Source organism: Bufo gargarizans, chromosome 3 (assembly GCF_014858855.1).
Source record: "Bufo gargarizans isolate SCDJY-AF-19 chromosome 3, ASM1485885v1, whole genome shotgun sequence".
NCBI lineage: Eukaryota > Metazoa > Chordata > Amphibia > Anura > Bufonidae > Bufo > Bufo gargarizans.
In genome coordinates this window covers 92,699,569-92,727,534 of record NC_058082.1, presented here as the reverse complement: position 1 = coordinate 92,727,534, position 27,966 = coordinate 92,699,569, and the positions used below count along the sequence as shown (strand labels likewise).

Genomic DNA, 27,966 nt, shown 5'->3' with positions numbered 1-27,966 from the left:
AATCCAGGTGACAGGTTCCCTTTAAGGCTCAATACAAGTCTATGGCAGACTGAAATTGCAATAGTATTTTTAGAGCCTGAAGAAAAAACTACATATCTAATAAAATCATAGATAATGAAATCCCCCCAAGACAAAAAAGAAGGTTATGAAAATATACGGTTATTTCCTATATGCTGGATAAATAATAGAATACTATCTTACTTGTGTGTATTGTCTATAGTAGCCAGTAAAGGGTAATGTAAAGCTGACTCACATATGCTTCACACAGATCAAATACAATGGTCGAGACGGGTTGTATTATATTCTTCTGTCTATGAGGTACTGTGTATACGCTGGTATTTGTGTTGGTGCCATCTAGTGGCAAATTTTGGGTACTGCATATCACTGTGTATTATTGCAGATTATTTAATTTCACATTGATTTATCTTGTATATTAACCGCCTCCGGACCGCCTAACGCAGATGTGCGGTCCGGAGGCGGCAGCCCTGCGCACGACGACGCATATATGCGTCATCTCGCGAGGGCCGGGATTTCCTGTGAACGCGCGCACACAGGCGCGCGCGCTCACAGGAACGGAAGGTAAGCGAGTGGATCTCCAGCCTGCCAACGGCGATCGCTCGCTGGCAGGCTGGAGATCTGATTTTTTTAACCCCTAACAGGTATATTAGACGCTGTTTTGATAACAGCGTCTAATATACCTGCTACCTGGTCCTCTGGTGGTCCCTTTTGTTAGGATCGACCACCAGAGGACACAGGTAGGTCAGTAAAGTCGCACCAAACACTACACTACACTACACCCCCCCGTCACTTATTAACCCCTTATGAACCCCTGATCACCCATGATCACCCCATATAAACTCCCTGATCACCCCCCTGTCATTGATCACCCCCCTGTCAGGCTCCGTTCAGACGTCCGTATGATTTTTACATGCGGACGTCTGAATGGAGCCTTACAGGGGGGTGATCAATGACAGGCGGGTGATCACCCATATACACTCCCTGATCACCCCCTGTCATTGATCACCCCCCTGTAAGGCTCCATTCAGACGTCCGCATGATTTTTACGGATACATGGATCGGATCCGCAAAACACATGCGGACGTCTGAATGGAGCCTTACAGGGGGGTGATCAATGACAGGGGGGTGATCACCCATATACACTCCCTGATCACCCCCTGTCATTGATCACCCCCCTGTAAGGCTCCATTCAGACGTCCGCATGATTTTTACGGATCCATGGATACATGGATCGGATCCGCAAAACACATGCAAACGTCTGAATGGAGCCTTACAGGGGGGTGATCAATGACAGGCGGGTGATCACCCATATACACTCCCTGATCACCCCCTGTCATTGATCACCCCCCTGTCATTGATCACCCCCCTGTAAGGCTCCATTCAGACGTCCGCATGTGTTTTGCGGATCCGATCCATGTATCCATGGATCCGTAAAAATCATACGGACGTCTTAATGGAGCCTTACAGGGGGGTGATCACCCATATACACTCCCTGATCACCCCCTGTCATTGATCACCCCCCTGTCATTGATCACCCCCCCTGTAAGGCTCCATTCAGACGTCCGCATGTGTTTTGCGGATCCGATCCATGTATCCATGGATCCGTAAAAATCATACGGACGTCTGAATGGAGCCTTACAGGGGGGGTGATCAATGACAGGGGGGTGATCACCCTGATCACCCCCTGTCATTGATAACCCCCCTGTAAGGCTCCATTCAGACGTCCGCATGTGTTTTGCGGATCCGATCCATGTATCCATGGATCCGTAAAAATCATGCGGACGTCTGAATGGAGCCTTACAGGGGGGGTGATCAGTGACAGGGGGGTGATCACCCTGATCACCCCCTGTCATTGATAACCCCCCTGTAAGGCTCCATTCAGACGTCCGCATGTGTTTTGCGGATCCGATCCATGTATCCATGGATCCGTAAAAATCATGCGGACGTCTGAATGGAGCCTTACAGGGGGGGTGATCAGTGACAGGGGGGTGATCACCCTGATCACCCCCTGTCATTGATAACCCCCCTGTAAGGCTCCATTCAGACGTCCGCATGTGTTTTGCGGATCCGATCCATGTATCCATGGAACCGTAAAAATCATACGGACGTCTGAATGGAGCCTTACAGGGGGGGTGATCAGTGACAAAAAATAAAAAAATCTAGGAACTCGCCATGCCCCTCACGGAATACCTTGGGGTGTCTTCTTTCCAAAATGGGGTCACTTGTGGGGTAGTTATACTGCCCTGGCAATTTAGGGGCCCATATGTGTGAGAAGTACTTTGCAATCAAAATGTGTAAATAATGGCCTGCGAAATCCGAAAGGTGCACTTTGGAATATGTGCCCCTTTGCCCACCTTGGCTGCAAAAAAGTGTCACACATCTGGTATCGCCGTACTCAGGAGAAGTTGGGGAATGTTTTGGGGTGTCATTTTACATATACCCATGCTGGGTGAGAAAAATATCTTGGTCAAATGCCAACTTTGTATAAAAAAATTGGAAAAGTTGTCTTTTGCCAAGATATTTCTCTCACCCAGCATGGGTATATGTAAAATGACACCCCAAAACACATTCCCCAACTTCTCCTGAGTACGGCGATACCAGATGTGTGACACTTTTTTGCAGCCAAGGTGGGCAAAGGGGCACATATTCCAAAGTGCATCTTTCGGATTTCACAGGCCATTTTTTACAGATTTTGATTGCAAAGTACTTCTCACACATATGGGCCCCTAAATTGCCAGGGCAGTATAACTACGCCACAAGTGACCCCATTTTGGAAAGAAGACACCCCAAGGTATTCCGTGAGGGGCATGGCGAGTTCCTAGAATTTTTAAATTTTTGTCGCAAGTTAGTGGAATATGAGACTTTGTAAGAAAAAAATAAAAATAAAAAATCATCATCATTTTTCGCTAACTTGTGACAAAAAATAAAAAGTTCTATGAACTCACTATGCCCATCAGCGAATACCTTAGGGTGTCTACTTTCCGAAAGGGGGTCATTTATGGGTTTTTTCTACTGTTTGGGCATTGTAGAACCTCAGGAAACATGACAGGTGCTCAGAAAGTCAGAGCTGCTTCAAAAAGCGGAAATTCACATTTTTGCACCATAGTGTGTAAACGCTATAACTTTTACCCAAACCATTTTATTTTTTTGCCCAAACATTTTTTATTTATCAAAGACATGTAGAACTATAAATTTAGCGAAAAATTTATATATGGATGTCGTTTTTTTTGCAAAATTTTACAGCTGAAAGTGAAAAATGTCCTTTTTTTGCAAAAAAATCGTTACATTTCGATTAATAACAAAAAAAGTAAAAATGTCAGCAGCAATAAAATACCACCAAATGAAAGCTCTATTAGTGAGAAGAAAAGGAGGTAAAATTCATTTGGGTGGTAAGTTGCATGACCGAGCGATAAACGGTGAAAGGAGTGTAGTGCCGAAGTGTAAAAAGTGCTCTGGTCATGAAGGGGGTTTCAGCTAGCGGGGCTGAAGTGGTTAAATTATTGTATAATAAATAATTTATATTTTTGCATAGACGCTTGTACCTTGTATACTGATTGCACAATATAATTAAATAACCGATCAAACTTTTTTTGAGGTGTCATATATGTCCACCTCAAGGATCAATAATCTTTTGAAATCTTTTCTTTGATCCTTTCTTTTATATAAAAGCCTTTTGCTTTATATCCCCGACAACTTCCCTGCCACACCCACTTTTTTTTAGACCTGGTGTGTGTGGAGAGAAAGTCGCAGATTGCGGCACCAGAAATATGCCTAATTTAGGCGTATTTCTGTTTAATAAATGACCCCCTAAAACCTTATTCACAAGTCATTGTTTTGGTCAGTGATTGCGGGACAAAACCAGGAGTAGAAGCTTCATAGAGATAAGGTATACTGTAAGGCTCATGTACACGGCCCTAAGTGTTTTGCGGTCCGAAACACGGATACCGGCCGAGTGCATGCCACCATTTTTTTTTTACTTCTGCAGAAATGCCCTATCCTTGCCCGCAAAACCGACAATAGGATGTGTTCTATCTTTTAGAAGGGCCGCAGAGCCGACGTGCAGATGCAGACAGTACACCATGTGCCGTTCGCATCCTTCGTGGCTCTATTGAGCTAAATGTGTCCGCAATCCGCAAAAAGCACAGATCGTATCCAAATCAAAACCACAGCCGTATGCATGAGCCCTTAGGGAAACATCTGCACCTGTTCTGTGTTTAGACTCACACTTTTTTGGCTCAAAATCACTGATGGAAATCACTGACTGAACACTGACGTGTGAATAAGGCCTCATGCACACGAACGTATTTTGTTTCCGTGTCCGTTCTGTTTTTTTTGCGGATAGGATGCAGACCCATTTATTTCAATGGGTCCACAAAAAATGCGGACAGCACACCGTGTGCTATCTGCATCCGTATGTCCGTTCTCTAGCCCCGCAAAAAAATATAACATGTCATATTCTTGTCCGTTTTAGGCATTGTTACAATGGATCCGCAAAAAAAAGAATGGCATAAGGATGGTTTTTTTTGCGGATCCACAATTTGCGGACCACAAAACACATACAGTCGTGTGCAACAGGTATTGTGGTCTTGGCCACAATACCTGTTGGCTGACAAATGATCTCTGTAAACCAGGGCAGTCATTGAACTGAAAGGGGTCGCAGCAGAACACACAAATTGGCACAATTTAGACCCTGAATTGAAAATATTCCAGCAGCGTTGGACGTTTTTTCTTTTGCAATTCTGGATTCGCAGTCGCAGCAACGTGCACTGCTACACAGCAATCCTTGGTTACTTGATGGGTGTCACTGCTGAGATCATCACATTGCCCCAAAGTCCCAAATGAAGCCTTGGACGACGGGTTTATCACAGCCTTAGGCCTCATGCACACGGCCATTAAACATAAAAATGGCCCAAGGTTCATTGAAAGTGGTTTAGGTGGAAACCCTTCTGTCCTGTGTTGGGGGGTCTGGTTTGATCCTTGCTATGGGGCCCTTACTTCTCTATGTATGCCACTGTCAGCACCTGCAGTGACCAGGAACGAGTACGCTGATGCCACTTTTGCAGTGGGTCAGGATACGGGTGGATAATAGTCTGTATTTGTTTGTGACGCCAATTGCAGCCTGCTCAGGGTACTACCCCAGGGGCCTTCCAAGGTGTTATAACGCACGTCCCAGATTAGGAATGCTAGAGTGGTGTAATGGCCTGTAATGTCTCTGTAGAATAGTGGTAGTTGTGTCCACGGTGTCTCCTACCTGGGTACGGCTGGACTCCTGGATCACTTGCAATAAATTTGAGTGTAGTGATAGTAGGAGTAATAGAGGAATTTTGCAGCAGAAATAATGTCCAGACCTTTAGATGAAGTTCAAACGTTTCTTTACTGAGGATAACTTGTATCCAAGCAGTATACAGCTCTGGTCTCTTGTCCCAGCAGGTTTTGGCAATGATTGTCAGGAATAAATACTTCTGCACTTTAAATGTGGAGCTTGCAGGATAAGTCGTCTGCTTGGTAGCTCTTTAATTATGGCAGGAATTAATCTTCTGCACTTCTCTGTAACTTCTGCTTTGTGGGGACAGACTAGCTGAGGAGGAATGGCTTCTCCTAGGTCTCCGGACTTAACTCTCAGATGATTTCTCAGGGGGTGCTTTCTTCCTGGAACTCTGGAGGTTGTCTGCATTCTTCATCCAGCTGAGGCTGCAGGTGCTTAGCCTGGATATATGATCAGGTCTCAGCTGAGACAAGATCCTTGCTGTCTTCCCTATGCAGGGGATCTCCTGAACTCTATCGCACAGCCTTCCCCAACAGGGGTGGCTGGCACACTAACTTCCTTCTCCACCCATGCTGAAGGATGTGGGAACAGCCCACCCCGCTCACAGAGGGGGATCTAAGCTGGAATAATCCATTTCAGCTTAGATGTACTAAATTAGGACTTCTACGTGGCTAATGCATTACTGCCACCTGCTGGTAAACCTGGAAAATTACAAGGAACAATTGTATTTAACATGGTTTTAGAAGCACATTTGTGGAGACACAATATAAATTACATCAGATGACAGTATAAAGGCTCTTAGAAGACAGTAGCGGGGTAGAGCCGTGTAGTAACACAACTCTGGGGTGTAACACACCTTTTTCTAATCTAATGTAATTATCTTCTATCTATCTATCTAATATCTATCTAAATAAAGAAACAAATTCCACGGCACATCCAAGGCTTAAAAGTAGAAGCTTTATGCTTCAGACAGCGACGTTTCGGTCCACTTGCTGGGACCTTTCTCGAGCAGTGACAAAGTGCAATAGTGCATTGTGCTTATTTATACAGGTTAACATCATTTACAATCCAATCATATAAATAAACCATCTCAAGTGTATCCTTTCTCTAATAACAAGACCTTTTTCACAAAAAGATTGTTGTCGCTCTGATGCGGTCACGTGATCGGACTTGTGATCACGTGGCCGGACTTGCGATCACGTGACCGGTGCAACCAGAAGCGGGATGGGCAATTCGCTTCGGTGAAGACATGCGCATTGAGGATAACTACACGCCAATCTCATGTGGACCGGATCCCTGCTGACTGTGATTCTCTCCCCTAATGTTTTTATTAAAGGGAGTCTGTCAGCAGATTTACCCCTTTTTAACAGTTGCCATACCGCTGTAGCCGCAACACAGATGATTAACACAGTACCTTTATATGCTTTGGTGGACTTTTAAATATGCCAAAATCGAACTTTGATGAGGGCTCGCAAGTGCCCAGGGCGGAGTCCACCGGGTTGGAGCCCAGGCAGCTCTGCCTCTTCGGCTCTTATCCCCGCCCAGCCTCCTCCTCTGCTCGCCTATCTGTTGTCTCTCCCCCTCAGCGAGATCCCGCGCCGACGCGATGACTTCCTTGGTCGGGGCATGCGCATAAGCTACTGCGATGCCGTGTCAGCAATGGGCATGGCAGTGCGCATGCCCCGGCCAAGGAAGTTATCGCATCGGCGCGGGATCTCGCTGAGGGGGAGAGACAACAGATAGGCGAGCAGAGGAGGAGGCTGGGCGGGGATAAGAGCCGAAGAGGCAGAGCTGCCTGGGCTCCAACCCGGTGGACTCCGCCATGGGCACTTGCGAGCCCTCATCAAAGTTCGTTTTTGGCATATTTAAAAGTCCACCAAAGCATATAAAGGTACTGTGTTAATCATCTGTGTTGCGGCTACAGCGGTATGGCAACTGTTAAAAAGGGGTAAATCTGCTGACAGACTCCCTTTAATAACATCTGCACAAAGGTATGATTGTAGGGTTTGCACATATGTTTTTAATATTAATTAGGGTACCGCTTATGAATTTCGTTGGAATATACTTTGTATGTATATGGAATATTAATTTATGATATATATATATCTCGTGTCACTTGATTATGCACTAGCACTTTTATATGAATTTTTGTGAAAAAGGTCTTGTTATTAGAGAAAGGATACACTTGAGATGGTTAATTCTATTATTGGATTGTAAATGATGTTAACCTGTATAAATAAGCACAATGCACTATTGCACTTTGTCACTGCTCGAGAAAGGTCCCAGCAAGTGGACTGAAACGTCGCTGTCTGAAGCATAAAGCTTCTACTTGGATTTTACGCATTGGATGTGCCGTGGAATTTGTTTCTTTATCTGGATATTTTTGGGGGTGGATCGTCCTCACAACGGCTGGCACTCTATACATACAAGCGGAATTGCGGTGCTGTCCACTCTTTGTTTTTTGCTATCTACCTATCTCATATCTATCATCTATCTAATAATCTATACATCTATCTATCTATCTATCTATCTCATATCTATCATCTATCTAATAATCTATACATCTATCTATGTATCTATCTATCTCATATCTATCATCTATCTAATAATCTATACATCTATCTAATTTGTCTACAGATACATAAATATTTTTCTTTATTTTGTTATGTATTATCATTGTTTTTGTTATTTATAATTATACAATCTACTTAACCATCTAACAGATGGAAAAATGCATGACAGCAAATAAAGCACCAAAAGAACCATATTGGACACACATAAAATATCAAATATTTATTTAGGGCTCCTTCACACTTGCGGCAGGATGGATCCGGCAGGCTGGTCTCCCTGTTGGATCCGTCCTTCCGCTGTTTCGCCGTATCACCGGACCGCCGCTCCATCCCCATTGACTATAATGGGGACGGGGGCTGAGCTCAGGCGCAGCACGGCGGTGCGCGGCGAAAGCCGCCGGACTAAAAAGTCGGACATGCAGGACTTTTTAGTCAGGCGGCTTTCGCCGTGCACTGCCGTGCTGCGCCGGAGCTCAGCCCCCGTCCCCATTATAGTCAATGGGGACGGAGCGGCGGTCCAGCGGTTCGGCGAAACAGCGGAAGGACGGATCCGACAGGGAGACCAGCCTGCCGGATCCGTCCTGCCGCAAGTGTGAAGGAGCCCTTAGTAATAGATTAATAGTAACAACTCTTTAATCCAAAATAAATGATAAAATATAGCAGCAGTGCAGGCTGACGCTGCGAAAAGCCGCTCCCCTGCTGACCCACAAGGTACCCGATCCCCACAAATAACAATGCTCTATACGTGAAGGAATAAAAGAGCAATGGTAAACGGATTCCCCAAGGTAACTCCAACTAACATATCAACTGCTATGTATATAATCATCAACCATGGGGCCCAATCAAAGTGGCCTACTGTGGATATACTAATAGCAAGCGGCTAAAGGGAAAGGAAATCATGGAATACCTTGGTAGTCAGCCAGTGAAGAGATCGGACCTCTGGTCAGCTGCAAGCACACCCCGACGCACGTTTGGCTCCGCTTTTTCAAGGTGCGTCTTGGGGAATCCGTTTACCATTGCTCTTTTATTCCTTCACGTATAGAGCATTGTTATTTGTGGGGATCGGGTACCTTGTGGGTCAGCAGGGGAGCGGCTTGTCGCAGCGCCAGCCTGCACTGCTGCTATATGTTATAATTTATTTAGTAATGATCTATTACTAAATAAAGATTTGATATTTTATGTGTCCCTTATGGTTCTTTCGGCGCTTTATTTATAATGATGTATACATTTTTTAAACAAATATTTATCTTTTATTATTTTTAGTTATAATTATTGTTTATATTTATCATTATTCATGTTGCTTTTATTTATTATCTCTATTTATGAATGCAATTGCTATTATGTATAATATTTACATTTGTTATATTTATTATGATTATTATTTTGAATTATTACTGTTATTTATATTATTATACATGATTAATAATTATAATAATAATAATTACTATTATTATTAATATTTCTTTATTAGTTAATATTCTATATTAGTTTGGTTGTTTACCATGCCTTTAGTTTACCATGACACACAGCGCCACCTGCTGGACGGAAGGAAAAGTGAAAGTGGCGGAGGAGTTTGTGTGTGACACAGCGAGCAGCGTGGAGCAGAGGAGGGAATCTGCGGGGCAGAGAGCACCAGAGGTAATGAGGGCTCGGGCACTGGTTGGCAGCCACCAGTGGGGCACAAAACACTGAGCTGCCCACCCGTGCCAGTCCGGCCGTAAACTCACGTTATCCTGATGCGCCGGCAGCGGTGGGAGCTCCGGGGCTTGTCCCTGGAAGTTGTCAGCTTTTCCAGGGATGTTCCTTTATATAAAGTTGTATACTGTTTGTATGTGTGACTGTCTATTGTATAGAAGAACTGTCATGGGGGAATCTGACTGTCCTGATTAGTGAGGGGCCTGGTGCTGAGCCCTCAGTGATGGGTGGTCCTGGTTAATGGGAGTTTCCAGTTCTAGTCATTCAGTCAGAGGGGCTTGCTGTTAGATCAGCAGGGTCCGCAAATATCTGGTGGGCTGCGGATGATAGGCGATCCTGCGGTTGGGCTGTATTCACACCTGGCTGATATGGCGTGACCTCATGTATGAGTTTCCATAAGACTCATTCAGATGACAGAAAATTCTGCATCAGATCTGCAGCGTGTGAATTCGCCGTGAATGGCGGTCCTGCATCTTCTATGGGCGTTACTGAAATGGCCGAGAACTTTCTCTCTCTGTAACTGAATGGAAAGATCTTGCCTATAAATGGCCTCCCCTATTTCTTCTTCTCCGTCTCACCCTGTGGGTTGGGGGACCCCGATACTGCACATAGGTGCAGGTCCTCATCGACCAGACATTTATGGCGTATCCTGAGGATCCATTCCCGCTACTGGCATAGGGTGTTGATGAGGTTTGTTAAAGGGATTCTCCTGTAATGTTGTCAACATGGCCCCCAGAATGTGACTAGGGCGGGTTGCCTCCATTTCTACAGCTGCTTAGGTGAGGTGCCTTGCCATACTGCGCTCCTGCGTTGGGGGTTACTTTACATGAATGGGGCATGCTGTCAGGCTGCTCAGCCTGCCAGCATATCTCATGTACGATCGCTCCATTACTGTGGGGAACTCTGCTGCTCTACAACAGTCTTGACACGATCCTCTGTCATGGCTGAGCAGCCTGATAGCAGTAGGCAGAAAGATCACGTATCTATCAGGCTGCTCAGCCATGACAGAGGATCACATTATGACTATAGTACAGCAGAGTTCCCTATAGACATGGAGCGATCATACGTGAGATATCAGGACGAGCTGCCATACCAGAGACATCCGATGGAAAAACATATTGCAAATGAGGTCTTATGAACCAGGCCTTAAGTGTCAGTTCAGATATGTACCCACCAAAAGTAGTCAGACTGAAGAGCCCCCTGGGAACTCTGCTCTACAATAGTCATGATGCGATCCTCTGTCATGGCTGAGCAGCCTGATAGGAAAATGATAGCCTTACTGCTATCGGGCTGCTCAGCCATGACAGAGGATTGCATAATGTTGTAGAGCAGAGTTCCCAAGGGGCTCTCCAGTCTGACTACTTTTGGTGGGTACATATCTGAATTGACACGTTAGGCCTGGTTCATGAGACCTCATTTATAATGTTTCAAATGACTCACTGTACCCAGGAGATCAAAATTACCGGTAATGTTTCAATAGTCTGCGACTATAGTTTCCTGTTTCTGGTCTTATCATTAAAATATAACTTTTTTACGTTCTTTATTAAACAATACACTGACACGAAAACATAAAGTAAAAATACATATGGAGGGCTTCTATATTTGGGGCTGAGGGTATAGTATCTCTACTTTCTTTGTAGATCAGAAGGATATTACTGCATATCCATCTAGGAATAGAGTGCAATCTATAGCATTATAATTTTTATGTCTGCAATGTCATTCAACACCAGCCACTCCTATCATCTGGACTGCACTCTATCATCTGGACTGCACTCTATCATCTGGACTGCACTCTATCATCTGGACTGCACTCTATCATCTGGACTGCACTCTATCATCTGGACTGCACTCTATCGGCTGATTACCCTACAGGAAGTGCTCTTAAGGCCCCTTTCACACTTGCGTTGTCCGGATCCGGCGTGTACTCCACTTGCCGGAATTACACGCCGGATCCGGAAAAACGCAAGTGTACTGAAAGCATTTGAAGACGGATCCGTCTTCAAAATGCTTTCAGTGTTACTATGGCCTGGTTGCCATAGTAGGAGCGGGGAGCGGTATACTTACAGTCCGCGCGGCTCCCGAGGCGCTCCAGAGTGACGTCAGAGCGCCCCATGCGCATTGGATGACGTGCCATGCGATCACGTGATCCATGCGCTTGGGGCGCCCTGACGTCACTCTGGAGCGCCCCGGGAGCCGCACGGACGGTAAGTATGCTGCTCCCCCGCTCCCCGCTACACTTTACCATGGCTGCCAGGACTTTAGCGTCCCGGCAGCCATGGTAACCATTGAGAAAAAGCTAAACGTCGGATCCGGCAATGCGCCAAAACAACGTTTAGCTTAAGGCCGGATCCGGATCAATGCCTTTCAATGGGCATTAATTCCGGATCCGGCCTTGCGGCAAGTCTTCAGGATTTTTGGCCAGAGCAAAAAGCGCAGCATGCTGCGGTATTTTCTCCGGCCAAAAAACGTTCCGTTCCGGAACTGAAGACATCCTGATGCATCCTGAACGGATTTCTCTCCATTCAGAATGCATTAGGATAAAACTGATCAGGATTCTTCCGGCATAGAGCCCCGACGACGGAACTCTATGCCGGAAGAAAAGAACGCAAGTGTGAAAGAGCCCTTAATTGTATCTGGCACCTTTCTAGGAGTCTCTCAGTAGCAGTGCTACTGGCACTTCAATTTCTATCTGTGCTGCCCTTATCATGTAGTTACCAAAATATGAAACTGACTTACGTATATATGAAAATTCAAAAAACTTTATTATAAATATATATGAACAATACATACATGTATAATAAACGAAGGCAGCACAAGGCAGGACACACAGAGGAGGAGCAGGACCCAAGGAGAGGCCGGGAGATCAGTGCACGAAAATAACAACAGGGAAAAAAAGAATGCTAGCTAAAAAAGCGTACCTCAAAACCTCATGACAGCAATGCCCCAAACAAAGTGCAAAGGAGGCAATTGTAGAGATTGAGGTTAGAGTACATGGACAAGATTAAACATACCCTGAATGGTGCCAAAGATCTCCCGGCCGACTCCTGACCCAACGCCGTTTCGCCGTAAACCTGGCTTCTTCTTGGGGCGTTACTGTCATGAGGTTTTGAGGTACGCTTTTTTAGCTAGCATTCTTTTTTTCCCTGTTGTTATTTTTGTGCACTGATCTCCCGGCCTCTCCTTGGGTCCTGCTCCTCCTCTGTGTGTCCTGCCTTCGTTTGTATTGTTCATATATATTTATAATAAAGTTTTTGGATTTTCATATATATGTAAGTCAGTTTCATTTTAAGGTGATTATTACGACTCCTTGCGGGTCCGTTTTTTTCGATTTACTTGATATTTATTCTGTCCGGTTAATATTGGTTGACCCTATCATGTACTTGTATATGCTCGGCGTCTGCAGATCGCCGTGCTCCTATTCGGTTATTTGCCCTGCCATAATTTTTAAAAAGAAGGTATTAAAGATGCAGCTCCCCCGACATGTTTCACCGCGATATGCGGCGTCTTCAGGGGAAAAGGACGTTGATAGTAGCTCCTTTTCCCCTGAACACGCCGCATATCGCGGTCAAACTTGTCGGGGGAGCTGCATCTTTAATATCTTCTTTTTAAAAATTATGGCAGGGCAAATAACCGAATAGGAGCACGGCGATCTGCAGACGCCGAGCATATACAACTACATGATAGGGGCAGCACAGATAGAAATTGAAGTGCCAGTAGCACTGCTACTGAGAGACTCGTAGAAAGGTGCCAGATACAATTAAAGAGCACTTCCTGTAGGGTAATCAGCCGATAGAGTGCAGTCCAGATGATAGAGTGCAGTCCAGATGATAGAGTGCAGTCCAGATGATAGAGTGCAGTCCAGATGATAGAGTGCAGTCCAGATGATAGAGTGCAGTCCAGATGATAGAGTGCAGTCCAGATGATAGAGTGCAGTCCAGATGATAGAGTGCAGTCCAGATGATAGAGTGCAGTCCAGATGATAGAGTGCAGTCCAGATGATAGAGTGCAGTCCAGATGATAGAGTGCAGTCCAGATGATAGAGTGCAGTCCAGATGATAGAGTGCAGTCCAGATGATAGGAGTGGCTGGTGTTGAATGACATTGCAGACATAAAAATTATAATGCTATAGATTGCACTCTATTCCTAGATGGATATGCAGTAATATCCTTCTGATCTACAAATGAAGTAGAGATACTATACCCTCAGCCCCAAATATAGAAGCCCTCCAAATGTATTTTTTAATTTTCACTTTATGTTTTCGTGGCAGTGTATTGTTTAATAAAGAACGTAAAAAAGTTATATTTTAAATGATAAGACCAGAAACAGGAAATTATAGTCGCAGACTATTGAAACACTAATTTACATCCTCATTTGCAACATATCTCATCTGCAATTGCACCATTACTGTCAGGAACTCGGCTCTACAGCTGTCAGGATGCGAGCCTCTGTCATGGCTGAGCAGCCTGATAGGAACATGATCTTGCTCCCAACTGCTATCAGGCTGCTCAGCCATGACAGCAGATTGCATCATGACTAATTTAGAATCACTGATAGTAATGGAGCTCATACATCCGATATGTTGACAGGCTGAGCAGCCTAACCGCATCTTCCATCCCTATGAAGTGACTGGAGCGCAGTACAGCGAGGCCAGACCCCCAGGCAGCTATAGAAATGGAGGCAACCTGTGCTAGTCACACTCTAGGACAGGTTGCTGGAGACCGTGTTGATAACAGTCCTGGAGAACCCCTTTAAGAGTGTAACTGATTCTCTTATACTGTGATTCACTGCTGATTTGCCAGCCACTAATCCGGACAGCAGATCGTATTCGTTATGTGTAAACATAGCCTTAGGAGTCCAGAAAGTCCTGGCGATGATCTCAGAGAAGAGTTGTGATCATAGTCCATTGACAGAAAAGGATCTTTCCTTTAAGACCTCCATTATCTACCTGGCAGCCAATCAGAATGTAGCTTTCATTTTACCACAGCACATTCTGTATGGTTGCCATGGGCAACATGTCCAGCTTTCCTCTCACAGTGCCTGCTGTAGGAGATGGTGGGTAAAGAAGGGGCTATTAATTACTGGAGATGAAAAGGGAAGTGGGGGGGGACGCGGTTTCTACTTTTAGAGGGACGGTACATTGCCTCCACAACCAGGGAGCACCTCCGTCTGACTTCTTATGGTGGGTACCTACCTGAACTGACATGTAAGGCCTGGCTCATATGTCCTCACCTGCAATGCGTTTGTCCTTCTGATTTCTCTGGTATGGCAGCTTGTCCTAATGGACGTGAATGGGGCTGAGCTGCAATACCACATACAACCTGCGGACAAGAATAGCGCTATTTCTCTAATCCTGTATAACCCCATCCCTCAAAATGGCAATGTCCGTCATGATCACATGGGGACAGGAGCCGCGTGGCAAATGTGGCATCTAGGTGGTTAAACAAAAAAATGGGGCTCCCCATCACCCCCCTCCCCCCCCCTAGTGCCACGATTACAGGGTGCCGTTGCTTTGGCAGCTGTGCAGCCCCTGGCAGTTTTTTCGGCTGTTCCCATCTCGTTTTTAAAGGCTTATTCCCATCTCAGACATTAGGGGCATATGGCTAGGATAAGCCCCCAATGTCTGATAGGTGCGGGTCCCAGTATCTTTAGAATGGAGCCCACAAAGTGAAGGAGCCGCAGCCGCGCTCCATTCATTCCTATGAGAGCGCCGAAGATATATTTCCTCCAGCCACATAGACGTGAATTGATCGGTGGCCGCGCTTGCGCGGTGTGCTTCCTATTTATTTACAATTAGGACTTCTGAAAATAGCTGAGCGTGCTGCACGGCTCTTTTCAGCGCTTCCATAGAAGAGAATGGAGGGCGGCGGTGGCTCCCTCACTTTCGGGGCTCCATTCTAAAGATACAGTCGGTGTGAGTTCCAGAGGTGGGGCTAGGATATGCCCCCAATGTCTGAGATAGGAATAACCCTTTAATGTATGTTTAGTGTATATGCAAGTTCAGGGAAGTTTGTGTCTTCTTTTTTTTTTGGGGGAAACTTTTGGGGTCATTTATCAAACTGGTGTAAAGCAGAACTGGCTTAGTTGGCCCTAGCAGCCAATCAGATTCCTCCTTTCATTTTGGACAGCCCCTTTGGAAAATTAAAGGTGGAATCTGATTGGTTGCTAGGTGCAACCAAGCCGGTTCTACTTTATATTAATGACCCCATTTTTTTTTATTTTTTTACTTCCACTGACATTAAAATGATTTTCCAGTTTTCACAAACATCCTTTAAAACAATCATTTATGAAAGTCGCTGTAATTTTGTAATGTATTTCTTTTAACTTTATTGCTCCTATCTCCCATTCTGGGCTGTGGTCACATGAGCATGTCCATTCTTCCTGTGATGTCATGTCCATGGGCGGGACAGTGATAGGGGAGTATCTATGTAACTAGATGGGTGGGAGGAGCTATATACTAGCTGGGTGTTGTTAGGGGCGGGGCTGGAGCTGTGGCAGAGGAAGGAGAAGTGCATCATGGGTTTGGTTGGATGCAGCAACAGGAAGTGCTACATACAGGAAGTATGCAAACCAGAGGGATTGGTTTGCATATTGATAAGGGGTCAGGAGAGTCCAAACTGGGGAAAAAAATCATTAGGAATATGTACATGAGCATATCTGTTAAAAACCACAGAAATTCCAGAAAACGCCTTTAAATATAAAAAATTAATAACATTATTAAATGGAAAGATAATTACTTTACGTTCCCATCTCCCATAGTCTACAAGGTTAGTGTATGTCGAGTATGGATTTTATTTTTTGCAGGAAGGAACAGTCTGGCACGCTACACTGCCCTGTCCTTCCAAAAACAGTGTATAGGAACGTAACCAAGGACAAGCATAGTCAAAAATATACACTATGGGGGTCATTTATTAAGACCGGCGTTTTAGACTAAAATGCTGGTCTTAATACCCCTTGCGCTAGCGGTGGATCCGCCGAAGAAATATAGAGACGCCAGTGTAAATCTACACCTGCTCCCTTGCTGGCCTAGATTTAGAACATTTTCTACACCTAAAACAGGCATATAAAATGATAAATGAGAGCGGCCTGCCGCCCCGCCCCGCCCCCCTTTTTAGACCTGACGTTAGCGGGGGAAAGTCCTTTGCGCTGCAATGTGCGACAGCTATATGCCAGAAAACCGGTGTATATCTGATAGTAAATGACCCCCCTATGGCTGTGATAGCTAACCTCCGGCACGCCAGCTGTGGTAAAACTACAACTCCCAGGATGCACACTTGCTTTGCTGTTCTCAGAACTCCACAGAAATTAATGGAGCATGCTGGGAGTCGTAGTTTCACCACAGCTGGCGTTCCGGAGGTTAGCCGTCGCTGGCCTATGGGTACATCGAGTGATACATTTCAGTACATTTTTACTGCCGTCACAGGTAGACGCTCAACGTAAAGCAAAAATAAGATGTGGAATGCGGTGTATTATACCAGCGATCATGAGGTCGCATTTTCCGGTCCCCCAGTGGGACTAAAAAAATAAATAAAAAAAAATCAACAGGCTATGGCACCTAAGTGGTTAAACAAAGAAAGAGGGCTCCTTGCCGGAAATGGTGCCACTGAGGGGAAAAAAAAGAAGAGGTCTCTTTTGAATGAAGGGGTTAATAGACGTCATTGCTGTGTGAGAGGGGCTGGACCTTTATCTGAAGTTACATTCTGGGTTTCTATTGCTGGAGTGTGAATTGCTGGGATCCGTCCCAGGGCAGACGACCTGGCGGCTGCTGCTGCACATCCCTTTTGCTTCGTGACTCAGTTATTTGGCAGCAGTCGGAGCCTAGAGGCCTTGCTTTTCCTAGGCCTGTGCCATCCAGTGTGACAATGCTCTCATTGTACAATACACAGACTTTTTGGACGCCGCTGACATATATAATTTTGCGTTGTTTTAAACTAAGGAAAAATCTTGGATTGCGCATCCACCTGCCGTGCCTTTATTTATTGCTCCTCAGCATAATTGAAGGGGTCGTCCACTTTCCAAAATTGATGACCTATCCTCAGGATAGGTCATCAGTATTAGGGCTCATGCACAGGACCGTATGTATTTTGCGGTCCCCAAAAAAACGGATCCGCAAAAAATACGGATGACATCCGTGTGCATTCTGTATTTTGCGGAACAGGAACAGCTGGCCCTTAATGGAACAGTCTTATCCTTGTCCGTAATGCGGACAATAATAGGACATGTTCTATTTTTTTGTGGAACGGGAATACGGACATACGGAAACGGAATGCACACGGAGTAACTTCCATTTGTTTTGCGGACCCATTGAAGCGAATGGTTCCGCATACGGTCCGCAAAAAAAAACCCCGGAATGGACACAGAAAGAAAATACGTTTGTGTGCATGAGCTCTTAGATCCGCAGGGGTCTGACTCCTATCAACCCCGCCCATCAGCTGTTTGAAGAGGCCGCAGCGCTCTTATCTCTTCACTGTTTACCTGCTCGCCATCAACATCGCAGCGACAAGCAGTGTAATTACAGCTCCTCCGCCGCCCCGTTCACTTGAATGAGAAGAAGCAATGCGTTCTCTTCATACAGCTGATCGGCGGGGGTGCCAAGTGTCGGACCCCCGCTGATCTGATATTGATCCCGAGGACAGATCATCAATATTGGAAACGGGTTACTGTACATCAGGCACTTGGTATACTTTTTGATCACAATGCATGGGCACCACATCACTTTGGCCTCTATAAAATGTGGGTCCCTACACCAAATTGGCGCAGCACCACATGGCAACCATCACTGCTGCAGCACGGAAGCTGCCCGCGTGCCTTCCACAATTTGTAGAAATGCCTATTCTTGTCCGCAAAACGGACAAGAATAGGACATGGTATTTTTTTTTAGAATCAATAATTTTTTATTGAGGTATTTCAAACGAGTACAGTTAAAACTCACTCGCAGGTGAGTAAACTCAAGTGAAAGGCATAGGTGAACAATAAGTCTCCCAGACAAAGGGAGATAACACATATGATACAGCAAATCAAGAAGTATTACAAAAAAATCAACAGTTCCTCAGAATGTACCAATGGGGAAAGGGATGGGGAACATATTGCCTAGAGTTCCATCTTTGTCAAATATGGGAGGCTAGGAGGGGGACATATATCTCGAAGCCCTCCACACTCGCCATGTCTTCTCATATTTCACGGTGTTGCAAGTGCCATTCGAAGTTGCGAAATGGTATCTTTTTTTGCGGGCTCCACGGAACGGAGCAACGGATGCGGACAGCACACTGAGTGCTGTCCGCATCTTTTGCGGCCCCATTGAAGTGAATGGATTTGCACCCAAGCCACAAAAAGTGCAGTTCGGACACGGACCAGAACAACAGTCGTGTGCATGAGGCCTAAGCCCTATTTTGGAGCACGGCTCCACCAACCCATATGCATAGGCTCAGATCTGCCGGATCTCAAAACCGGAATTGAAAACGTAGATATGAAAGTAGCCTTAGCTTTTCTGCTGTAAAATGCATTTTTTTCTGTTAAGTAGGTGTTTATTTCTTTCTTTTGTCTTCTCAAAAACGCAGTATACTGTAACTTTTGGAGATTTTGACGGCAGGGTTTGATATAAAATGTGACAGTTGAACTCGAAGCGCTAAGACTGTTTTGTGTCTTATTTCAGGTGGTGTTGCCCCTCCAGGCTTCTCCAAGGAACTGGAAGCCGCAGAACCATGAGTCTTGCTTTACATGAGCTCCTGCTCTGCTGCCGTCAGCTGGAGACTGACAAGGCCACGGAAAGACGGGTATGTTGTCCCGGTGTTTTTGGGCCCAAATACAGTGTTTTCAGACTAGTTTAGTGGAACCTGAGATTCCAGGAGACAGAGACAGGGGAAGAAAAAAAGAGGGTTAGTCACTGGGCCTTCAGGAGTGATGGTCCAGGGGTAACTTCGCAGGGCGCCAAAGGTAGGGCAGACTGGGTGTGGTACGATTGTGTATTATATATTTGGAAATGAAATTAATAAAATAATATATCTTAGGAATATATATATATTGATCAAAAGATAATGGTAAAGAGATAATGATAAAACAGAAAGGGGCCAGCTGCCGGTGGTCTCAACCCACCCTGATCTCTCAAGGTGGGTGATTGAAAAGAAAACAGTGGGGTTGCGTGAAAGCGCAAAAAAAGGACCACAGGAGGGCGCCAGTACCCTAAAATCTATGGTTATGATTGTGTAAAGCACAAAGGTAGAGGCTTATCCTCTTGTGTACACTCACCGGATAATGTAGTTGATTGGTTTACAATTGGTATATAATAGGTTGTTAGTGGTTAGGAATAAGATAACAGTAGTGATAAAATATATACAATCAACTTATAAGATCCCAAAATGGGTTGTAAAATCAAATCAAAATTTTAGTGACTCACTTCACCCAGGAGGGTAATGTGGGATAAAGCTCAAGACACCCACATCACACCACCTGCGCCTGGATCGCCAGTAGAATCTCAGAAACGAACAGTGATCACTCTGGAGTCCTTTGTTCTTTCTTTCAATCTTTTATTTCAAAGCCAGGGTGGGGGAGTGAGGAGCTCGACGCGTTTCGGGGCCTCTTAATGGGTCCCCTTCATCAGGAGCAAAGATAATAACAACATGGTACACATAGGGTTTAAGTAGCAATGAAGGAACAAGAAAAGACCGCCAAAACGGTTTGTAAATTGGTCACTTCCGGTATCTCCATGCGTTCCACTGTGGAACGCACCGGAAATGACGTCCTGATAGTTACAGGGTTGGTAATTTTTTTCTCTATATAGTTAGTGCTGATGTCCCAATGTTAGCCTGTTAGAAATATCAGCACTGGGATATCCGTAAGGCTGGTGGAGGATCCTGTTATGTGTCCCCTCTGCCTATTAGTAGTTCCCTATGGGAGCGCTCGCGGTGGAACGCATATCGAACTTCCGGTGCGTTCCAGCCTGGAGCGCATCCGGACCGGAAGTGAGCCTCTAGTCCGAGGTATTCGTCTCATTGGATTGTTACTGAACAGGTTATCTGGTGTCCGATGATATAAATATAAATGTTGAAGGGGCATATCGATTAAAATAGAATATAGAATACATCTTTTGGCAAAAAAAAAATTATATAATGGCAAAAAAATCTAAGGATACAGATATGTCAATTTTGTATACAAAACATCTTTTTGCTAAGGTGTCTTTGGTGATGGGGGAATCACATTGTGGGATATGGCGATAATAATGTATCTGTGTTTGTGGATATAGTCTGCACCAATCATTAATATTACTAAAATTACTAAAAGAATAGAAGGGAAGATAAAAAGCAATTAAATAAGTGGATTATATATTAAAGAAAAGAAAGTTTTAAAAATGTATATATATAAAAATATAAGAAATATTAATAATAATAAATTTTGGCTTAAAAATGCGGCCAATAAGAAGATGATCATAATAATAAAGAAAGATCGGAGATGTGTATATATCGTAAAATTGTACGGGAGATATAATGTATATATATGAATGTACATACCATAGATATTGACATGACATGGTTTAAATTGATAGTTGAAAACATATATTAAAACATATATTAAAACCACATATTGAAATATATAATAAAAGTATATGTGAAGTTATAGAAGAGCAAGTGGTGTATTAAAGAGGTACATTATATCTCTTCTCCCTTCCTTTACTTATTAGAGGTTATGTTATCGTTATATATATATATATATATATATATATATATGATTATGTTCATTTAGTAATTGGAATATTCTAGACATTCATTTAGGCCGAAGGGGGATAGAGTGTTCAATGTGAAAATCCAGTACATCTCTTTCCGGCATAACTGTTGATAAGATGAGGTAATGGTTTCTATAGGGGTGACTTGGAGGCCGGTTATGGAGCCTTCATGTTGTGTAGAAAAATGGCGGGATACACTGTGTGTCAGGACCTTGCGTTTGATGTTGGACCTGTGTTCGCACATCCTTTCTCTAAGGGTCTGTGTGGTCCTACCCACATATTTTAAACCGCACGGGCATCTCAAAAGGTAGATGACATTTCTTGTACCACAGTTTAGGTCTTGTTCTATTGTCCAAGGGCCTGAGGGGTCTCCGGTATCGATAGTCTTAGTGTTATGTGAGATCATCACACAGCATTTACATTTTTTAATGTTGCATCTGGAGCACCCTTTTCCAGTTGGTAGTGGGAAAATTGTTTTTGTTGGAGCTTCCAGTTTGGGACAGGATGGGGCGATAATATTTTTAATGGTTTTGGCCCTTCTGAATGTTATGGATGGTAATTGGGGTAGTATATTTTTAAGGATGGGGTCCTTTAGTAGGATGTACCAATGTTTCATAACTACCTTTCTGATATTAAGGTGGTCTTTATTATATCTGGTAATAAGATTGTATTGGTATCCTTTTGGGTCTAATGTTTTTGTGGGTGGTGGTTTCAGAGCTTCTCTTTGGTCTGTTTTTAGGATCCTCTGGGTTGATGCTTTAATTAAACTTTTCGGGTAGCCTTTTTCTAGGAAGCGGTCTTTTAGAATTCCTAGTTGTGTCCTCAGGATCTTTTCATTTGAACAGTTTCTCCGAATTCTCTTCATCTGCCCGTATGGTATGTTCCTCTTCCATTTTGTATGGTGACAGCTAGAGTATTCAAGGTAGCTGTTAGCGTCAACTTTTTTAAAATGGGTACTGGTGGTGATCTTGTTGGCGATGGTTTTGATGTGTAGATCCAAAAACGTTACTTCCTTGGAGTCAGATTCGTGTGTGAACTGAAGGCCCCAGTCGTTTTGGTTTAGCACTGATAAGAAGGATGTTAATTCTTCAGAGGTCCCCCCCCAGATAAAAATGATGTCGTCGATATATCGACGGTAAAAGTGCACATCCTTATGGGATTGGAGACCTGAAGAATCTTCAAAAAGGCCTACAAACAGATTTGCATAAGAGGGTGCAAATTTTGTGCCCATGGCAGTACCCCTAGTTTGGATGTAAAAGGGTGTACCTCTTTAATACACCACTTGCTCTTCTATAACTTCACATATACTTTTATATATTTCAATATGTGGTTTTAATATATGTTTTCAACTATCAATTTAAACCATGTCATGTCAATATCTATGGTATGTACATTCATATATATACATTATATCTCCCGTACAATTTTACGATATATACACATCTCCGATCTTTCTTTATTATTATGATCATCTTCTTATTGGCCGCATTTTTAAGCCAAAATTTATTATTATTAATATTTCTTATATTTTTATATATATACATTTTTAAAACTTTCTTTTCTTTAATATATAATCCACTTATTTAATTGCTTTTTATCTTCCCTTCTATTCTTTTAGTAATTTTAGTAATATTAATGATTGGTGCAGACTATATCCACAAACACAGATACATTATTATCGCCATATCCCACGATGTGATTCCCCCATCACCAAAGACACCTTAGCAAAAAGATGTTTTGTATACAAAATTGACATATCTGTATCCTTAGATTTTTTTGCTATTATATAATTTTTTTTTGCCAAAAGATGTATTCTATATTCTATTTTAATCGATATGCCCCTTCAATATTCATATTTCAACATTTATATTTATATCATCGGACACCAGATAACCTGTTCAGTAACAATCCAATGAGACGAATACCTCGGACTAGAGGCTCACTTCCGGTCCGGATGCGCTCCAGGCTGGAACGCACCGGAAGTTCGATATGCGTTCCACCGCGAGCGCTCCCATAGGGAACTACTAATAGGCAGAGGGGACACATAACAGGATCCTCCACCAGCCTTACGGATATCCCAGTGCTGATATTTCTAACAGGCTAACATTGGGACATCAGCACTAACTATATAGAGAAAAAAATTACCAACCCTGTAACTATCAGGACGTCATTTCCGGTGCGTTCCACAGTGGAACGCATGGAGATACCGGAAGTGACCAATTTACAAACCGTTTTGGCGGTCTTTTCTTGTTCCTTCATTGCTACTTAAACCCTATGTGTACCATGTTGTTATTATCTTTGCTCCTGATGAAGGGGACCCATTAACCCCTTCACGCAATATCACGTACATGTACGTGGGGGAATGTGGTGCCTCACCGCATCCCCACGTGCATGTACGTGATCGGCTTTCACTGTCAGCGCAGGGACCGAAGCGCTGAAGGTTCAGTGAAGCCGGCGTGCTGGGGTTGCTAGGCAACCAGAGAAGCCGGAAGGAGCTGTATTGAGCCCCTGACCCGCCCACGATCGCTGTGATTGGTCCAATACTGCAGAGGGACCAATCGCAGCGCATCGGGGCAGGTAAGGGGGGGTTAGGGAGGGACTGTGTGCCTCTCCTTCTCTGATCGTCCCCATTCCTGTCAGGGAAGCGATCAGAGAAGGAGAGTGTGACAATATACTGTACGTATCACATGTATACTAGTCATGGAGCACTGCTACTTAGCGCTCCATGACTAGTATACTCCTCATCGCATTTAACTGTCACCATGTCTGCAGACATGGTGACAGCGCTGAGTGCCGGCTGTTACACACAGCCAGGCACTCAGGCTCAATGCCGAGGGGGGTCCTGTGACCCCCCGTATCGGCGATCGCTGCAAACCGCAGGTCAATTCAGACCTGCGGTTTGCAGCGCTTTATGTAGTTTCTGATCCCTGCGGTCCCTGACCGCAGGGATCAGAAACCTAAAAATTGCCCAAAATCGGTATTTTTTTTAACCCCCCTGCACCCCTGAATTCATTTATGTGGCGGGGTGCAGGGGGGCGGTTTGTGGGCGGTGCGGCAGTTGCGGGAGGCGGGCGGTGCGGCAGGCGGGATCGCGATCCCCCGCCCGCCTCCCATTATAATAATCGTTGGCGTCTAGTGGGTTATACCAGGGTGCCAGCACATTGCTGGCACCCTGGTATAAACGGCTGACATCGGTGATGCGATGTCAGCCGTTTAACCCTTTCCATACCGCGGTCCGTACGGACCGCGGTATGGAAAAGGTTAACAGCTCAGGGAGCTCCCTCCCTCTCCCATCGGAGGGCTGCTGTACCTTTGCAGCCCCCCGATGGAGAGGGAGAGAGCCCCCAGACAGCCCCCCCAGAGCCCCGTCCTTACCCTTCCCCGTCTGCGCAGTTCTGACCATAACTGAGCAGACGGGGAAGGTTCCCATGGCAACAGGACGCCTCTCAGGCGTCCTGCTGTCCATGGTGCTGAACAGATCTGTGCTGAAAGCATAGATCTGTTCAGTGTAAGTAAAATATAGTACAGTGCAATATATATTGTACTGTACTGTATTATACAGACATCAGACCCACTGGATCTTCAAGAACCAAGTGGGTCTGGGTCAAAAAAAAAGTGAAAAAAGTGAAAAAAAAGTAAAAATCAAAAAACACATTTATCACTGATTAAACATGAGAAAAATAAAATTCCCTACACATGTTTGGTATCGCCGCGTCCGTAACGACCTGATCTATAAAACGGTCATGTTACTTTTCCCGAACGGTGAACGCCATAAAAATAAAAAATAAAAAACTATGATGAAATTGAAATTTTGCCCACCTTACTTCCCCAAAAAAGGTAATAAAAGTGATCAAAAAAGTCGCATGTACGCCAAAATTGTAACAATCAAACCGTCATCTCATCCCGCAAAAAATGAGACCCTACTTAAGATAATCGCCCAAAAACTGAAAAAACTATGGCTCTTAGACTATGGAAACACTAAAACATCATTTTTTTGTTTCAAAAATGAAATCATTGTGTAAAACTTATATAAATAAAAAAAAGTATACATATTAGGTATTGCCGCGTCCGTATCGACCGGCTCTATAAAAATATCACATGACCTAACCCCTCAGGTGACCACCGTAAAAAAATAAAAATAAAAACGGTGTAGAAAAAGCAATTTTTTGTCATCTTACGTCACAAAAAGTGTAATAGCAAGCGATCAAAAAGTCATATGCACCCCAACATAGTGCCAATCAAACCGTCATCTCATCTCGCAAAAAATGAGACCCTACTTAAGATAATCGCCCCAAAACTGTAAAAACTATGGCTCTTAGACTATGGAGAAACTAAAAAAAATTTTGTTTTAAAAATGAAATCATTGTGTAAAACTTACATAAATAAAAAAAATGTATACATATTAGGTATCGCCGCGTCCGTGACAACCTGCTCTATAAAATTACCACATGATCTAACCTGTCAGATGAATGTTGTAAATAACAATAAAAAAAACGATGCCAAAAAAGCTATTTCTTGTTACCTTGCCGCACAAAAAGTGTAATATAGAGCAACCAAAAATCATATGTACCCTAAACTAGTACCAACAAAACTGCCACCCTATCCCGTAGTTTCTAAAATGGGGTCACTTTTTTGGAGTTTCTACTCTAGGGGTGCATCAGGGGGGCTTCAAATGGGACATGGTGTCAAAAAACCAGTCCAGCAAAATCTGCCTTCCAAAAACCATATGGCGCACCTTTCACTCTACGCCCCGCTGTGTGGCCGTACAGTAGTTTACGACCACATATAGGGTGTTTCTGTAAACGGCAGAGTCAGGGCAATAAAGATACAGTCTTGTTTGGCTGTTAACCCTTGCTTTGTTAGTGGAAAAAATTGGTTAAAATGGAAAATTAGGCAAAAAAATGAAATTCTCAAATTTCATCCCCATTTGCCAATAACTCTTGTGCAACACCTAAAGGGTTAACGAAGTTTGTAAAATCAGTTTTGAATACCTTGAGGGGTGTACTTTCTTAGATGGGGTCACTTTTAGGGAGTTTCTACTCTAGGGGTGCATCAGGGGGCTTCAAATGGCACATGGTGTAAATAAACCAGTCCAGCAAAACCTGCCTTCCAAAAACCATACGGCGCACCTTTCACTCTACGCCCCGCTGTGTGGCCGTACAGTAGTTTACGGCCACATATGGGGTGTTTCTGTAAACGGCAGAGTCAGGGCAATAAAGATACAGTCTTGTTTGGCTGTTAACCCTTGCTTTGTTAGTGGAAAAAATTGGTTAAAATGGAAAATTAGGCAAAAAAATTAAATTCTCAAATTTCATCCCCATTTGCCAATAACTCTTGTGCAACACCTAAAGGGTTAACAAAGTTTGTAAAATCAGTTTTGAATACCTTGAGGGGTGTAGTTTATAGAATAGGGTCATTTTTGGGTGGTTTCTATTATGTAAGCCTCGCAAAGTGACTTCAGACCTGTAGTGGTCCCTAAAAATTGGATTTCTGAAAAATTTCAAGATTTGCTTCTAAACTTCTAAGCCTTGTAACATCCCCAAAAAATAAAATATCATTCCCAAAATAATTCAAACATGAAGTACACATATGGGGAATGTAAAGTCATCACAATTTTTGGGGGTATTACTATGTATTACAGAAGTAGAGAAACTGAAACTTTAGAAATTTGCTAATTTTTCCAAATTTGGGGTAAATTTGGTATTTTTTTATGCAAAAAAAATTAATTTTGGGACTTAATTTTTCCAGTGTCATGAAGTACAATATGTGACGAAAAAACAATCTCAGAACGGCCTGGATAAGTCAAAGCGTTTTAACGTTATCAGCACTTAAAGTGACACTGGTCAGATTTGCAAAAAATGACCTGGTCCTTAAGGTGAAATAAGGCTGTGTCTTGAAGGGGTTAAGAGGCCCCGAAACGCGTCGAGCTCCTCACTCCCCCACCCTGGCTTTGAAATAAAAGATTGAAAGAAAGAACAAAGGACTCCAGAGTGATCACTGTTCGTTTCTGAGATTCTACTGGCGATCCAGGCGCAGGAGGTGTGATGTGGGTGTCTTGAGCTTTATCCCACATTACCCTCCTGGGTGAAGTGAGTCACTAAAATTTTGATTTGATTTTACAACCCATTTTGGGATCTTATAAGTTGATTGTATATATTTTATCACTACTGTTATCTTATTCCTAACCACTAACAACCTATTATATACCAATTGTAAACCAATCAACTACATTATCCGGTGAGTGTACACAAGAGGATAAGCCTCTACCTTTGTGCTTTACACAATCATAACCATAGATTTTAGGGTACTGGCGCCCTCCTGTGGTCCTTTTTTTGCGCTTTCACGCAACCCCACTGTTTTCTTTTCATTCCAGGAGACAACAGGTCTAAAAGTAGAAGAGACTGTGCAAGCAAGGGACAGTAGGCATCCTTTTGTTGGCCAAATGTTCATATGAATGTAAGGTACTGGGTGTCTATGGTAGCTTAAAGGGGTTATCCGGAAATTAATATTGATGAACTGTCCTCCGGATAGGTCATCAATATTGGATCGGCGGAGGTCCAACACCCGGGTCCCCTGCCAATCAGCTGTTAGAAAAGGCTGGCACTCAGTGAGCGCTATTGCCTCTTCTTAGGCTATGTGATTGTGTTTGTAAAGCTGCCAGTACCCGGCTGGGGAACGTGGCAGCTCCCTGAAACAGCTGATCG

The 27,966-nt window shown here is 43.9% G+C and overlaps 1 protein-coding gene across 1 annotated transcript in view; it reads left to right on the top strand.

The window, feature by feature from the left end:
- The first annotated feature begins 9,424 nt into the window (after window positions 1–9,424).
- ATM (ATM serine/threonine kinase) overlaps window positions 9,425–27,966 on the top strand; it is a 207,267-nt gene continuing 188,725 nt past the window's right edge. Inside the window, 2 exon segments of the mRNA XM_044284054.1 lie at window positions 9,425–9,492; window positions 19,199–19,319. Coding sequence (XP_044139989.1) covers window positions 19,248–19,319 — 72 coding nt within the window. The 5' untranslated portion in view covers window positions 9,425–9,492; window positions 19,199–19,247.